We start from the raw sequence: 14063 nt of genomic DNA, 5'->3' as shown, positions 1-14063 counted from the left end.
GTCATCTCGGTGCCAGTGGGTGTCTCCCAAGTCCTCACATCCCTGCCCGCACTGCGCATGCTCCCCACATCCTCACCTCCATCCGCACGTCGAGGGACTTGAGAGCTTGAATAAAGATGCTCAACGTCTCAGGTCGCTGGAGCCTTGTCACCGGGTGAAACTGAGTTGTCGGGAAGGACGCCTGCAGACAGGAGAGCCGCGTAGATTCAGCCCAGAGACTCGCACTGCAATCCTGGTTATATGCGCGACATGGAACTGAAGAAATCTATTTCGGACACTGAGCGCGCGCTCAGGAGCTACGGCGCCGTGTCGGAAACTGCATGGACGACGGACAAAGGTGAGCGTCCTGCATCCACACACGATGCTTGTTCCACCGCCCGGTGCCCAGGAAGAGCGAGGTATCGTCCCCGTGTTTCCAGCGTATGTCTCACTCCGCGAACACACACGGTTAACATGTGACTCACAAAGGTTCGGGACGTTCTAAACACCGCTCCTCGGTGCCGAAAGGCCCATTAATTCCACTAAATGAACGCTGTGGGCATTGCGAGGTTTGTGAATGGAACTGGGCCGGGGGGGTGTAGGCGACCGCAGAGACAGCAGAGCCTCAGCGCATCTGGAAACTTGTGCTCGTTGGATTCAGTCTGGGCTGATGCAGAAAACCTGAGGCAGGAGCAATATATGTGCCATGAGTCAGTACCCCGGTGAACAGGCGGCGTGCTCTTGATTTCACACTCAGAGGGATAATTTGAGTTTGTGGCAAAAATAGTGAAAGATGGCAGTTTGAAGGGGGGGGGGGGGGGCAGTAAGATAACAACACACCACAAACTACTGCCTCAAAATGTAACTGTGAAGCTGGACTAACCCCGCTTTCAGTTTCAGCTAAAAATGAACATCATAAGCTGCAGATCTGAATAAATTAAATCATTTTCTCAGTCACTCAAATTATAATTTGGTCTATAAATTGTTCTAAAATAATTCTGACAACATGCATGTGTCAGCCTACTGTCCAAAACCCAACGATGATCAATTTACAGTATTTTATATGCAGTGCAACACCAGTAAGTGACATTTAATTTTCTTTCAATTGACATAGCAATCCAGTTGTTTCAGTTCTAAACAGACCCAGATGTGGTCACAAACCTGAGCAATCATAAAATAAACATTATCAGCAGCAGAGCCATTGTATTGGATGTTTCCGTTATTCTGTCCCATTATCAAAGCCCAACTGATAAAGGCCCAGGGATGACGCATGTGTTGACGGAAGCAACCGAGTGATAACGTCCTTTAAGACGTGTCCTAGTCGGTTCCACTGAGGATAACTCATCAGGAGGGCAGGGTGTGAAGAAACTTCCAGATTAAGTCAGAGAAGATGGGGGGGAAAATGCAGTGGATATTTTTAGACACAGATCCAGTCATTGCTCTCTCTCTCTCTCACTCTCTCTCTGTCTCTGTGTGTATCTGTCTACCACAAACAAACACACATCCTGACAAAAAAAAGACAGGTAAACCAGAGTGAACTCCCCCTCAAGTTTATCTCCTCTTACTTCTAAAGCCAAGACAAATGCTGCCTGTGTTTATCTTGCATTTTCTCTTTTGTGCTCACATCTGTCAATTTTTTTTTCGGGCGAGGGGGTTGTGGTCCAGATGCAGCCGCCCCAGCAGCAGCAGCAGCAGCAGCAGCATGTACACAGTGCGACTGCAGGATGTATCAGGGGCGTTTGCATTGGCTGTCAGATACAGATGCTGACATTTCCCTGTTGGCGAGCCCCATGTGGCCGCTGCACCAGGCACGATCCCAGGCTCTCCAGGCTGTTTACTCCTCATCAAACCCTAATCCCGGAGTACACTGACGAGCCAGTTTGTCCTAATGAAACGGGCTTAATTGAAGCGGACTAATTATGTGCGTGAGGCCCCTGGTTTACATCTGCAAGGTGTTGTGAGGTGGAATGCCTGAGAGTTGACCTCACCTGTCCCCGGCGAACGAGCTGCTATTAATTAGGGAGTGTCAACGCGCCTCGCTCCTTGTAATGTTTTTAATGCTGAGTATGTGTGTGCAGCTTGTTCAGAGGAGAGGGAGCTGTTAAGACATTATTGCGCTGGCGTGGTGCCACCAGTCCAGACTTAATGCAGCTTGGTCTTATTGATGGGCAGCACGTGGCGGTGAGAGAGAGAGAGGGAGCGGGCAAAGACGAGCAGGGCAGACAGAAAAAAATAAAAAGGCAGATGGAGAAACAAAAACTCACCCAACTTTAGCCCCTGCTGTGTTTTCATGCTGTGCAGCAGTGCCACGGTGTAATGAACTTTGGTTTTGCCGTCTTTTGTCAGCAGACACGTTTGGGTGATGATTCAATATCAGCGAGGCACAAACAAACCGGGGCCCGCCTGTGCAGACTTCTGTCTGCTGTGGTGAGTCAGCTCTGTCCTCAGCGAGCATCCATGAAAAGTACCACGAACGCAGACTGCAGCTTGTGTTGCTGCAGGAGGGCGAAAAAGCTGATCCAGTCCTCTAATGTGGCGACACACACTGTGGATGAGTGTCGTGCGTCACATTTGACAGCTCAGGATTAAAGATGTAAACAGTTTGTTTATTCAGACCTTGCAGCTCGAGGATTGGGGATGTTGTCACAGTGTAGTCATTACTAAAAGGAAAACCTCACAGCCAGCATGGACAAGTGGAAGGATTACGCAAGATTAATAGATTAGTTATTGATTAATCTGCTGATTGTTTTTAGGATTAATCACTTGTTTTGTTTATTAATTGTCAGAGCACAAAGACAGGTCCTCAGATTGCTTCCTTCTTGCTTCTTTGTGACTGTAAACTGAATATCTTTGGCTTTGGGGCTGTTAGTTTGATGAAACAAGTCTTTAAAATACATCACCTTGAATTCTTGAAATTTCTAAGGGCTGTTTTTCAGTATTTTCTGACGTATGATAGACAAAACTAAACATAATATGTGTGTCCATCAACAATAGAAAATAATTGCTGCTCTCTGTTTTCTTTTTTTAGGAATATGACAGTAGAGATTAGTGTCATGCATGTTTCCATTGGCACACAGTCTCACTACGGTGCATCGGCTGGCTCTGTGAAATATTCATGTTCTGCATAAAAGTTGAAGATAAATGTTAAAGATTCAAGCCTGCAGAGATACCAAGTGAAAATTTGACACATTGGTGCATAGTATGTCTTGTCACTGTAGTCTTGAACAATGTTTTTAAGATTTTTTTTCTTTCTTTCTTTTAAAGGAGTAAAGTCTTATGTGTCCATAATTGCAGCTTGTGAGAGACAGGTGATAAAAACACAAACACGACTAACACAAATAACAACAACACGGGACAAAAGATGAGTTTATTCATTCACTCAAGTCTATAATAGAGATGTGAGATCTCAAACCTGCACCTCCCATAATGCAACTTGCCTAGTGAACGTCCATCTCTCACAAATGCCACGCCGCCCAGTTTGAAACACAGGTTTTGTATTGATTGATCCATGATTTGCGATGGAGATGAGTATTTAGTGAAAGACAACACGCTAACACCAATAACCGACTTCCTCAGTTCCACACTTTAGATATTTGTGTTGACGAATCAGAATCCATACTGTTTCCTGTGTGTTGTAATATGCTGGTAAAGCTGGCCAGTATGTTTGCAAGAGCCCTCATTTGCAGAGGCCAGTGCATTGATCTGTCCAGAACGTGTTTGGTCAGTGTAGGAAGTGTTTAGTGGTAGACGTGGAGAATGTGAGGTCAGCCCACCCGGTCAGGAAGGAATGACCCAACCATCTCATTGATTCATGTCAGGAGGGGGGAATTATCTCAACCAGCTTATACTGTGGAAAATGCTCTCAAAGTGGCAAGATGAAATCCGCCTTTTGTCTTTGTGTCGCACGCATTTTCAGATCATCAGTGAGTGATTTATTCAATAAGAAGTAGTCATTTGCACCATGCTGTGACAGTTTAACGTGCTGCTCTCTGCACAAATATCATGTTCTTGGTTGACGTGAGCGGACACGTCACAGGGAGACGAGGTGAGAAGTGTGTTTGCCAAGAGGCTGACGCAGCCAGAAGGTTTTCAAAGCAGAAAATTAGGAGCTCTACGATGCATTTGTCACACGATTAACATCCTAAGTTAGATCCACGCGCAGAGAGCCTTTGTCTGTCTGAAGCAGAGCTGTCCTTGTAGAGAAAAACAATACCACTACTGTGTTAGATGTTTGTTTATCTCAATCTGCCCTGCTTTTAATGTCTCCTGTTCTCATCCCATCTTTTGTGTTTTTTTCCCACCCCTTATTCATTTTTGCTCTGTACTTCCTCCCAGGTCACTCAGATGTGTCTATGGCAGAGAGCACCATGGATCCAGAGGAGATCGAGGTGGAAATGGCTCGTATCCAGCGCCTGCGAGAAGTCCTGGTGCGCCGGGAGTCCGAGCTGCGCTTCATGTGAGTTGCTGATTTGTCAGTTTTCTGTGTTTTTCCAACACCCAAATGTGACAGAGTGTTGGGTTCGCTGCGTTGCCATGAGGCGGTGGACGCCGGTGACGCACTGCGAAGGCACACTCGGGTGTCCTCTCCTTGTGACATAAGTTGGCTCTTTTAGGGCTGTCTGAGACCCAAGGGGGGAGGAGGGAGCCCATTTGTCCATTGATTATGCAGAGGGCTGGACATGCCAATAGCAGCTGAGTGAGTCACCATGATGAACTGGTCAGCATTAGCTTCAAGGATTATGGATCAGTGTTTGGAATGACTAACTGTATTTATTTCCTCTCTGTCTGAGTCCTCTCTGCCTTTATCATGGGAACACTCTGTGCAGCATGGACAACGTGGATGTTGAAAAATTGTTCTGACAAAAACTGAGCCTAATACTGTAGCAGCACATTTTGTAAAGTAACATCTGGTGTCTCATATTGCGTTACATAGACTGGTTCTGAGACTTAACATTACTTTCAGCTTCACCATCCTCTTACAATAATAATGACCCTCTCACTGTATTTACTTTCGATGATCATTAATGCCAGCTGCTTTACATAAAGCATGTGAGCAGCTGCGGATTGAATAGTCCTGACTAAATATCACATCATCTGATTTTAAAGGGCTGGCCTACGAGCTTCGGGGCAGTTGCAGCCCAGGAGGTTGAGCGGGTCGTCTGGCAATCGGATGGTTGCTGGTTCGAGTCCAGCTCCCCCAGCTGCATGTCGAAGTATCCTTGAGCAAGATGCTGAACCCCCAAATGGCTCCTGATGAGCAGCTGGCACCTTACATGGCAGCCTCTGCCATTAGTGTATGAATGTGTGGGTGAATGTGACAAGTGTTGTAAAGTGCTTTGAGCGGTCACTAGACTGGAAAATGTCCACTTACCATCACTTGTGACATCACAAATAGTTTAGAACTCGGTTGTGGTGCAGAAGGGAGAGTAGGAGTAGGAGACGTCAGGTGTCTGGCACTTCAACTTTAATATTTCTACATCCATTTTTTTTTCTTTTTTTTTCTGCATAAACCAAGTCAGACACGTAACAGTGGATCTTTTTGCTGTATTAGGAGTTTATGATTTGATTTGATATCAGAATATACAACATCACATATACTGTGAAAGAGTGGATGGATTTCCAGCATCAGGAAAATCATAAATGTCCCCAAATGAAAAGCTCAAAAAGGCTTTTCAGTTATTAACAAACAGTCCTGTGTAGATTACCTGGTGATTCTTTCTTCATAATATGTAAGGGATTGTAGTTGAGTATTTTTTTTTAGTTCCATTGGAAGACTTTTCTTCAAGAACACTTGATGGTAAATTGTGAACTGCAACTATTTTGTCCAGGATAATTGTGACATGAGCATGACATTTTACTTGAGTATTAATGCACGGTCCTAGTACATGCGAAGAATCAAGCAAATTCAGTGTAGCTTCAAAGTTCCCAAACAGTGCAGGTTTGTTGCTCAGCTGAAAAGTTGTTGACGCACAATATGCTTCTCAAAAAGTGCCGGAAATGAACCAAGGAAAAACTGCATTACATTTTTATAAAGCGTCCAATATTTCACCTATATAACGCTGAACTGAAAGTGGAAATACAATACGTGATGGCTGATGAGGCCGGAGCGCATCTTAGAGAGCTCACTCAGTTGATAATGTTAGTTCACACGCCCATGTGAAAGGCTTCATTAGGCCGCCACACTGCTTATTGCTTACGTCTCTGTTGTCAGGCTCTGTTTGACTCAAGACGGCTCATAAACACACACACCACACACACACACACGCACACACACACACACATAAACACACACATAAACACACACTCTAACTAGCAGATGGAGTGTCATGTGCAGAAGCTGCTGGAATCCACAGATAGCGCGGAGAGAGTGAAAAATGAGGCAGGAGGAGGGAGAGAAAACAGAAGGGGGAGAAAGAAGCTGAAGGGAGGGGTCAAGGGGGAGAAAGAAAGAGAAGGGAGGTGTAAAACTGAGCAGAGGGAGGAGGAGGAGGAGGAGGAGGAGGAGGAGGAAGCTATGGATGAGTCATCGGCTGATCTATCACCGGGCGAGATAATTCTGTGGTGGCTGTCACAGCTCCGCAGAGAGAGAGAGAGAGAGAGAGAGAGGGGCAGGGATTTAGGGAAGAGGGGAAAGAAAATGCCGAAGCCCTGAGGTCTCAGAGTGCGGCATGGATTGATTTATGTTGTATGTTTTCCATCTGCTCGCTCTTGTGATGAGTGACACGTCAGGGCCCGAAGCTGTGATGTCTGAATGACAAGTACAAGAGTGGATATGCACAGGACAGCAGAGGGATTGGTGCTAAAGTGATTTCTTGATCTATCAGTTGTTCAGTCCACCTAAGACTAATTCCAAAAATTGTTATAGTTGATCAATTGTTTCAGTGATTAATTAAGCAGCCAAACATGAACTTTCAGACGTGTGAATGGGAGGAATGGATGATTTTCGTGAGAGCTGCAAATGAATCGCTAACAGTTTTAATAATTGATCAATCGTTGAATTTTTCAAACAAACTTGTCAAACATTTGCTGGTTCCAACTTAAGAAGAGAAAGATTTGCTGTTTGTTCTTTATGATGGCATACGAAGGGGCTTTGGTGGTTCTGACCCAAAAGCTTTGAAGATTCAGCCGTTGCCACGATGACAGACGCCCAAATCAGTATTGCACGCCCTCTGCATTTTTTGTTTGTTTCGTCCCGAGTAACCCAGTAATTGCAGTGCAACATTATTCATTATGCAGCAACGCTAGCAAGATGTCGAAAAAGTCAAGTGTCTGGAATAACTCCAAATGTTGCAGAGATGACCACAGGTACTGTAAGTCCAGGGCCTGATATGCCAGAGGAAACACAGGGCATGTCACAAGTCTACAGTGGGTTTGTCTTATCACGTGAGAAGTGTAAGTGACAGTTCAGCCATCTTGATATTACTTTGAATATTCATGGGTAATTCTCTTGAAGCTTCGAGGCCCCAGAAATGGTTTTTGGGACAGCTGAAGTCTTTAGGTTTTGGACTGTTGATTGACAAAAGAAGCAATTTTAAGATGTTGCTTTGGACGTTAATATATAATAATACTTAATTGTTAATATGTATATTAGAATAACAATACGTTGCAGCCCTATCTTACTCTGATGTAGTTTAACTCTGTAATTTATATATAATTTATATTTATAATTTATATTTTATATATTTGGTTTTAGACAAGATAAGACAATTTAAAGACTTCTTGGAAACTGGGGATTTGATTGTTTTGTGACAAACAGATTTAATGGATTAGATTAGAGTAGCTCTTTCCGTCTGAGGTCAGAAACAGCATTTCAGTCCTGCTTGTGTTCATCTGCCTCTCGGAGTCTCTGATCAGTTTGTCTATCAGCTTCAAATAGAAAGACGCTACATAGAAAATAAATATGTCATGTGCCTAACTGCATTTAGTCTAAAAGAAATCAATCTGTGTTTTTTGCCACTGAAAGAATTTTTCCACGTCATCGAGACATAACATCGGTGCCTGCCAGCTCGTTTTAAGTTCATCTCTTCCACTGTTTCACTATTCAGTGTAACTTTGCCTAACGTTGTTTGAAGTGGAAGTGGATGCAACTAATCATATCTGCTGTTCTTTATTCTGATGGAAGCCAGTGATTGACTGTTTGCCCTCTTGTGTTTTTCTAGGATGGATGACATTCAGCTCTGCAAAGACATCATGAGTTTAAAGCAGGAGCTGAGACAGATTGTCACCGTACCAGGTACAGCTTAAACACCCACACGCACGCACGCACGCACGCACACACACACACACACACGTTTTGTCTTCTGTCACCTTCAAGAAAATCAGCTGTAAGCATATCAGGAAATAAACCACCCAGAGTTGTCCCGCTGTGTACAAAACAGCCCGCACTCCCTGTTCAGGCTCCTGGTGGAAAGTGCCTCTGTTTGCACCGGAATCACCGGAGTCCCATAACCTGAGCAGGCATCACGGTGATTTATAGGAAGTGTCGTTACGCTAAACTACGCAGGATTGATCGTAAGTCTCTCAGACGTGGTGGGGTTACGAGGGAGAGATAATCAAACACACACACAAACGCGCATGCATCATCACTGTGTGGGCAACATGAGCTGAGGGGAAGCTCTCCAGGCAAGGTGGCCAAAATAAATTTCAGTAAACACTCTTTTTTTTTTTTTTTAACTCGAGGGATGTTTTTGTGTTCCGTTTGACGGGCAGAGTGCAGAATCAAATATTGGTTTAACTCCACAGTCCAGTGTCTGTATCTGCAATACAGTGAGAACGTGCTGAAATGATTCACTGACGTCAGCTGTGTCACACGTAGCGTTCTACACTCATACAGGCATACATGGAGCTCTGCATACATCAGACCTGGCAACAGCACTGAGCATTTACATCACGTGTAAGTGTGCGCGAGCAGGAGAGGCTGGTGTCGTGTTCAACCCAAGGACACACATAGCAACAAGACACACGGACGTCAGTCAGCTGTTAAGCAGGGAACCAACCAGTGATCTGTCAGTCACAGGTTTCTACTCCACTTTCCAACCCTGCAGCGTTCAGAAGGAGAGTAAAATAACAGGACACCACAGCAGACCTCGAGTAAAAACAACTGTTGTGAATCTGTATGTATGAACACTGTCAGGAAGGCACAACCTGGTCATTCCTGATCCCCTCAATTGTGGTGTTGTCCATGTGATTCAGGACGGCAGTCAGGATTTTAAAAAATACCGAGGTCATGACCCCCCCAGTTCAACCCCACAACCCTCCTGCCGCAGGTACCAGACAGAAAAAAAAAAAACGCTGACAACACAATCCCAAATTAAAGCGATCCTATGCAACTTTTCCTGAACAGCAGGAAATGTGTCAACAAGTGGCAACTGATATTAAATGTAAAAATGCAGTTGAGTAGCATAAGTAGGAAGAAGTCAGAGAGGTGACTCATTGATATCAGTTGCAAAACAAAATCTATTTTTAATGCCATGGTGTGGAGCCGTAGTAGAACACTGGGTCCCTGTTTTGTTTGGCTTGAACGTGAAGAAAATCCTCACTGTCCTTAATGATTCAGCTTTGGCGGCATTCCAGTAAATCTTACAGCCTCCCTATATGTCACCCAGCACCCATGCATGTGGGATTACTGGTCGCACAAAGACAGCGTCACACAAAAACCGCCCCTCATTGACATTCCCATGAGCCACTGGGGCCTCATGTGTGCAGTTGTCAGGGGGGCTCATTGCTTAACTCCAGCACAATGAGTCACGTGACGAGCGGATCCTGCTCCTTTGACATTGGGGGTTTGCAGCCGTGCGGCCCTCAGATTGTTCAGCCCTCAGGGGGGATCCACGCTGTAGCTGCAGCGCTCCGCTTTATTTCCAGATGAGGAGAAAGAGCTGATGTTTGCAGTGTTTTTTTTTTTTTCAAACCCCCCTCTTCCCACCCAGCCTAGATACCAGCAGTTGCAGTTACCTTTGCAGCTGTCTGCGCGCGTGTGTGTGTGTGTGTGCACTTTGTTTGCTTATGTGTGTCTCTCTCTTTGTGCTCTGGGGTGTGTGAAGGTTAGGAACATGAGACACAGCAGAGAGGATGTTGCGTTCGCGGCTGTCTGACCGCGTGGATGCAAATTCCTCCGTCAAATGAAACATGAAACAGAGCTCTGTAGCATTTACATAATTAAGTCAGCGCCTGATTTATCATAAATTATACATGAGGGGGGAGTTAAGGGTCTGTTTGGGATGTGACTCAGTGTTCAAGAGCCAGCTGACTTTGCTGTAAGGTCAGTTTGCTCGGGTCAGTTGCAGGTGACCGAACGCAGGGAGCTCTCGAGTAATACATGAAGGTTTCAGTTTGTCAGCCATCCAGTTATGTACGTGTTTATCACTTTGTCTTTTTAAAATGTTCCTGTTTCCCTTCCCCCCAGAGAGAGAAAAAACCAAGAAGCACAAGCAGCAGGAAGAGGAGCTGATCCTGAAGATCCATAAGCTGGTGCAGAAGAGGGATTTCCTGGTCGATGATGCTGAGGTGGAGAGATTAAGGTAGGTAGTTCATATCCGGGAGGACGTCTGCGGGAGCTGGTGGTCTGTTTGTTTATCCAGACAGTGTCGGCTGGAACGGTTCATTTCGTCATTTGATAGAGATAAGAAACAGTGGGAAGGGGACTCACTGGAGTAAACGTGTGGAGTGAATGCGAGCATGACTGAGAGCGTGAACAGCGTCACTCCATCATCGCAGCGCCGCCTGCTCGGTGTGCGCGCGCCTGTGGGAGGCCTGACTGATGACCGCGGCTCGGCATTGTCATTTTCTTCATCCTCCCGCCCCGTGCCCACAGATAACCCACACAATGTGACACAGAGATAACTCTGTGGTATTAAATCGTGTGAAACCACCAGCGTGGTTTTAGATCAATGAGAGTCACAAAAGAAATCCACGGCCCAGCAGCATTAAACAGCTTCAACAAAACCGTCAAAGCGGCATTTTGATGTGCACGACTACTGTGATAGTTATATAATAGTCTATGTTCAGTTCAGTATGTTCAGTATGGACCAAAGAGACACACAGACTGACATGTCCCTCTCTTGAGTTACTCAGTGGCTATTATAGATACAAATTATTGTTTGCTGCATGATAAAAAACATCTGTTTTTAACCCATTTTCCAAAAAAAGAGACAAAAAGGTCAGGAATGACATGAGTCCTCACCCAATCTGTACAATGTGAACGAGATATAATATAATGCAGTGTAATGCATTTACATCTTTTTTCATCTTGTCTTGTAAAAAAATATCAAGCTATCAAGATATCAAGATATCCCACATCTGGCTCCCGTCATTTTCTGGATTACAAACACAACTTGGCAAATGGGTTAGACTTATTTTTTTTATTGTGCAAGAGGAAGATCCAGATAACCGTTGCAGTCTAATCTTATAAAGAAACAGATGCTTACTGTGACCCAAGTGTCACAGGCTGTTTTTTCATAGCAGACATTTTGATGTGTCATAGAAGGAAAATGTGTAACTAATGACATTTGACAGTGGCTCCGTAAGTCAGTAAGTCATGAAGGTGAGCCAGCACAGCACAGCACCAGGAGAATTCAGCTCATGACTGATTTTATCATTTACACATGTGCTTCTCTGACTGTGACACGTCACAGTGTCTTCTCTGATAAAGGCCTATTCAGAGACACAAGCTGTGGTTAAACTAGCACGCTAAATCCATAAATCAGGTGTGTTCAAGCGGCTGACTGTGTCTCAAACTCAGGGAGCGAGAGGAGGACAAGGAGATGGCGGAGTTCCTCAGACTCAAGCTGATCCCTCTGGAGAAGAAGCTCAAAGTCACACAAAGTGAGTGACCATGTTTGGAAACACACACACACATCGCTGGAGTGTTGCTCACTTTTCAGTTCCGCATCGTGATCATCTCTTTTTTTCTTTATAACAAGGTCCTCCAAAGCCCAAGAGACAAATCCCGGAGCCGCCTCCCAACAAACCATCCATCACCAAGTCGGGAGTGGCCATCATTAAGGATTGCTGTGGAGCCACCCAGTGTGCCGTCATGTAACTGACACAGACCTCTTTATGACCCCGCCCCCGTGTCAGAAACAACACGCTCACGTCACACGACATGTCATTCATCCCCTCCTGTGACTCAGAACCTCAGTTAGCTGTGATTCCCCCTTGAAACTATTCAGAGATCAGGTTTGTACTCGAGTGCAAGCTCACAAGCTTTCAGCCCAGAGTTTGGGAACTGATCCCTGATCAGTACGCGACGGGGGAACCTCATAGTAAGAAGCTTCTTTGAGTGAAGACACGTGTCCACGGTGTATATGACGGAAAGGGAAGTGTAAATAATACATAAAAAAAAAACAAAAAACGCAAGTCCTAAATGAGAATCAGATTGGATCATGTAACATTCCTTGAAGATGATATTATGGTCTGTGATCATGGGGTTGATAAAACAGTGAGAGCATTTACAGAACTACAAGCACAATGTCTATAAAGTGAGGTATACATGCTGGGGTTCTCTGTCCAACAGGAAAAAAAACATCTATTGCATCCCGCCATGTTCGACAACGGGTACTTATCGTTCCATTTCAGCCCTTTAACACCAAACCAGTGAACCTCTTTCACTTTCAGGAGACCCACAACTCAGAACAAACGATACGGCTGCCCATGAAGTGACTGTTGGAGACGGCTAGCAGCTACCGAAGCTGAACAGTATTTTTGACTCCATCCTCTAGCCAGTCTAGCTGTTAAATTCTCTATCGGTGTCATTCAAGGCTTACACAGAAATATTTAATGAGATCGGACATCAGTGCACACCTGACAAAAACGTACCTGCAATGCTGCTACAAAGCTGGGTCATGTGACAATGAAAGAGTTTGTTTAAATGAAGTCCCTTGAACACACAATGTGTAATTTCTGTCACTAAGGGGTCTCTCAGTCAGAACAAAAGACTGGAGTAGTGTGGGATCATGGAATTTGCTGCCTTTATTGAGAAACAACCACCACCGCTGATGAAAATCTATGTACGTGACTTGGACAGAAATCTTAAAGGAAGAGGTAACGTATTAAACTTGATCACGCCACGTTTAGTCTCGCCTGCCAGGTTAGATCAAACGGACCTTTACCTTGAGTAAATACGTGGTTTCTAGAGTTTGAACTTTGTTGGAAACATTGAGAAACATTGAGCACATAACTCAAAATATTGAACAAAGTCGAGTTGTTTTTAGACCTTTTAATACAGATGTGTTACATATTAGATATTTCAAATCAATGTGTCCTAACTGCAGGTGAGCTTGATAATAATTGATCATGTACAAGCTGACGCTCTCCAGGTGAGTCGTCATAAGATGCAACTGAACGGAATATGATGGACGTATACAATTTAGACTCCAGGAAAACAAGCAAAGCATGATCATTTAAGTTGATTTGAAGATCTTGGATTAATGAAACAATTTTGCTAAATAAAATCAAAAACTTATGTATTTCCAAACCCAGTACTCAGTAAATGTACTGATTTTACATTAATATCTGCAATACGTTGACCCACCTTTGTAGCAGCCTTTTCACTTGTGATTCGCTGACCTTTCATTATCGTGGTTAACGCCTGTATATGCCAACACTTACACAGCATTTCATTCAACATAGTGGTTGGTTTTTTTCCCCTTCTTCTTCCTTTTTAAATGGTCTGCTGTGTCACATCACTGACATCATCTCAGCCAACAGCTACTGGAAATTACTGACTGTGGTAGTGTGACATCATTCATAGATATAATGGATATTGCTGACAAACAACTTGCATCCTCTGAATTTAGTCTTGCGTTTTTATGATAAAACACCAGGAAAATGAATGCAACCCTCTTGTAAATGCCTACAATAGACGGTGTATGTTTGAGTGTATTTAGGACATTAGTGACTCATGTCAAGCAAAGTGTTGCCCCCTGTCACTTAACCTTCCCTCTGATAACTTAGCATTCTGTAGTAGTAGTAGTGAACTTATGAAGGTCCTGATGTTGAATATTGAACAAATATGCAGAAAAATAAGCTGAAACTACCTGTACATATATGTTTAAATAAAGAGCATCTTTCAGGATTCTACGAGT

General features: G+C 44.3%; 1 protein-coding gene across 1 annotated transcript; it reads left to right on the top strand.

Annotated features, from left to right (window-relative positions):
• Positions 1–60: 60 nt before the first annotated feature.
• Positions 61–14054, top strand: bmerb1 (bMERB domain containing 1). Its single transcript, XM_037096525.1, has 6 exons — positions 61–337; positions 4315–4435; positions 8139–8212; positions 10385–10499; positions 11720–11802; positions 11901–14054. Exons 1-6 carry the CDS (start codon positions 241–243, stop codon positions 12017–12019), a joined length of 609 nt encoding a protein of 202 aa, XP_036952420.1. The 5' UTR covers positions 61–240; the 3' UTR covers positions 12020–14054.
• The last annotated feature ends 9 nt before the right edge of the window (positions 14055–14063 follow it).

This window comes from Acanthopagrus latus, chromosome 1 (assembly GCF_904848185.1).
Source record: "Acanthopagrus latus isolate v.2019 chromosome 1, fAcaLat1.1, whole genome shotgun sequence".
NCBI lineage: Eukaryota > Metazoa > Chordata > Actinopteri > Spariformes > Sparidae > Acanthopagrus > Acanthopagrus latus.
The sequence above is the reverse complement of the archived record's forward strand: the minus strand, read 5'-3'. Positions and strand labels throughout refer to the sequence as shown.

Excerpts from the sequence above, each read along its gene's own strand:
- bmerb1 (XM_037096525.1), top strand. The coding sequence starts at position 241 with ATGCGCGACATGGAACTGAAGAAATCTATTTCGGACACTGAGCGCGCG. Across the intron at positions 338-4,314 it reads TGCATGGACGACGGACAAAG|GTCACTCAGATGTGTCTATG; the intron begins GTGAGCGTCCTG and ends ACTTCCTCCCAG. Across the intron at positions 4,436-8,138 it reads GAGTCCGAGCTGCGCTTCAT|GATGGATGACATTCAGCTCT; the intron begins GTGAGTTGCTGA and ends GTGTTTTTCTAG.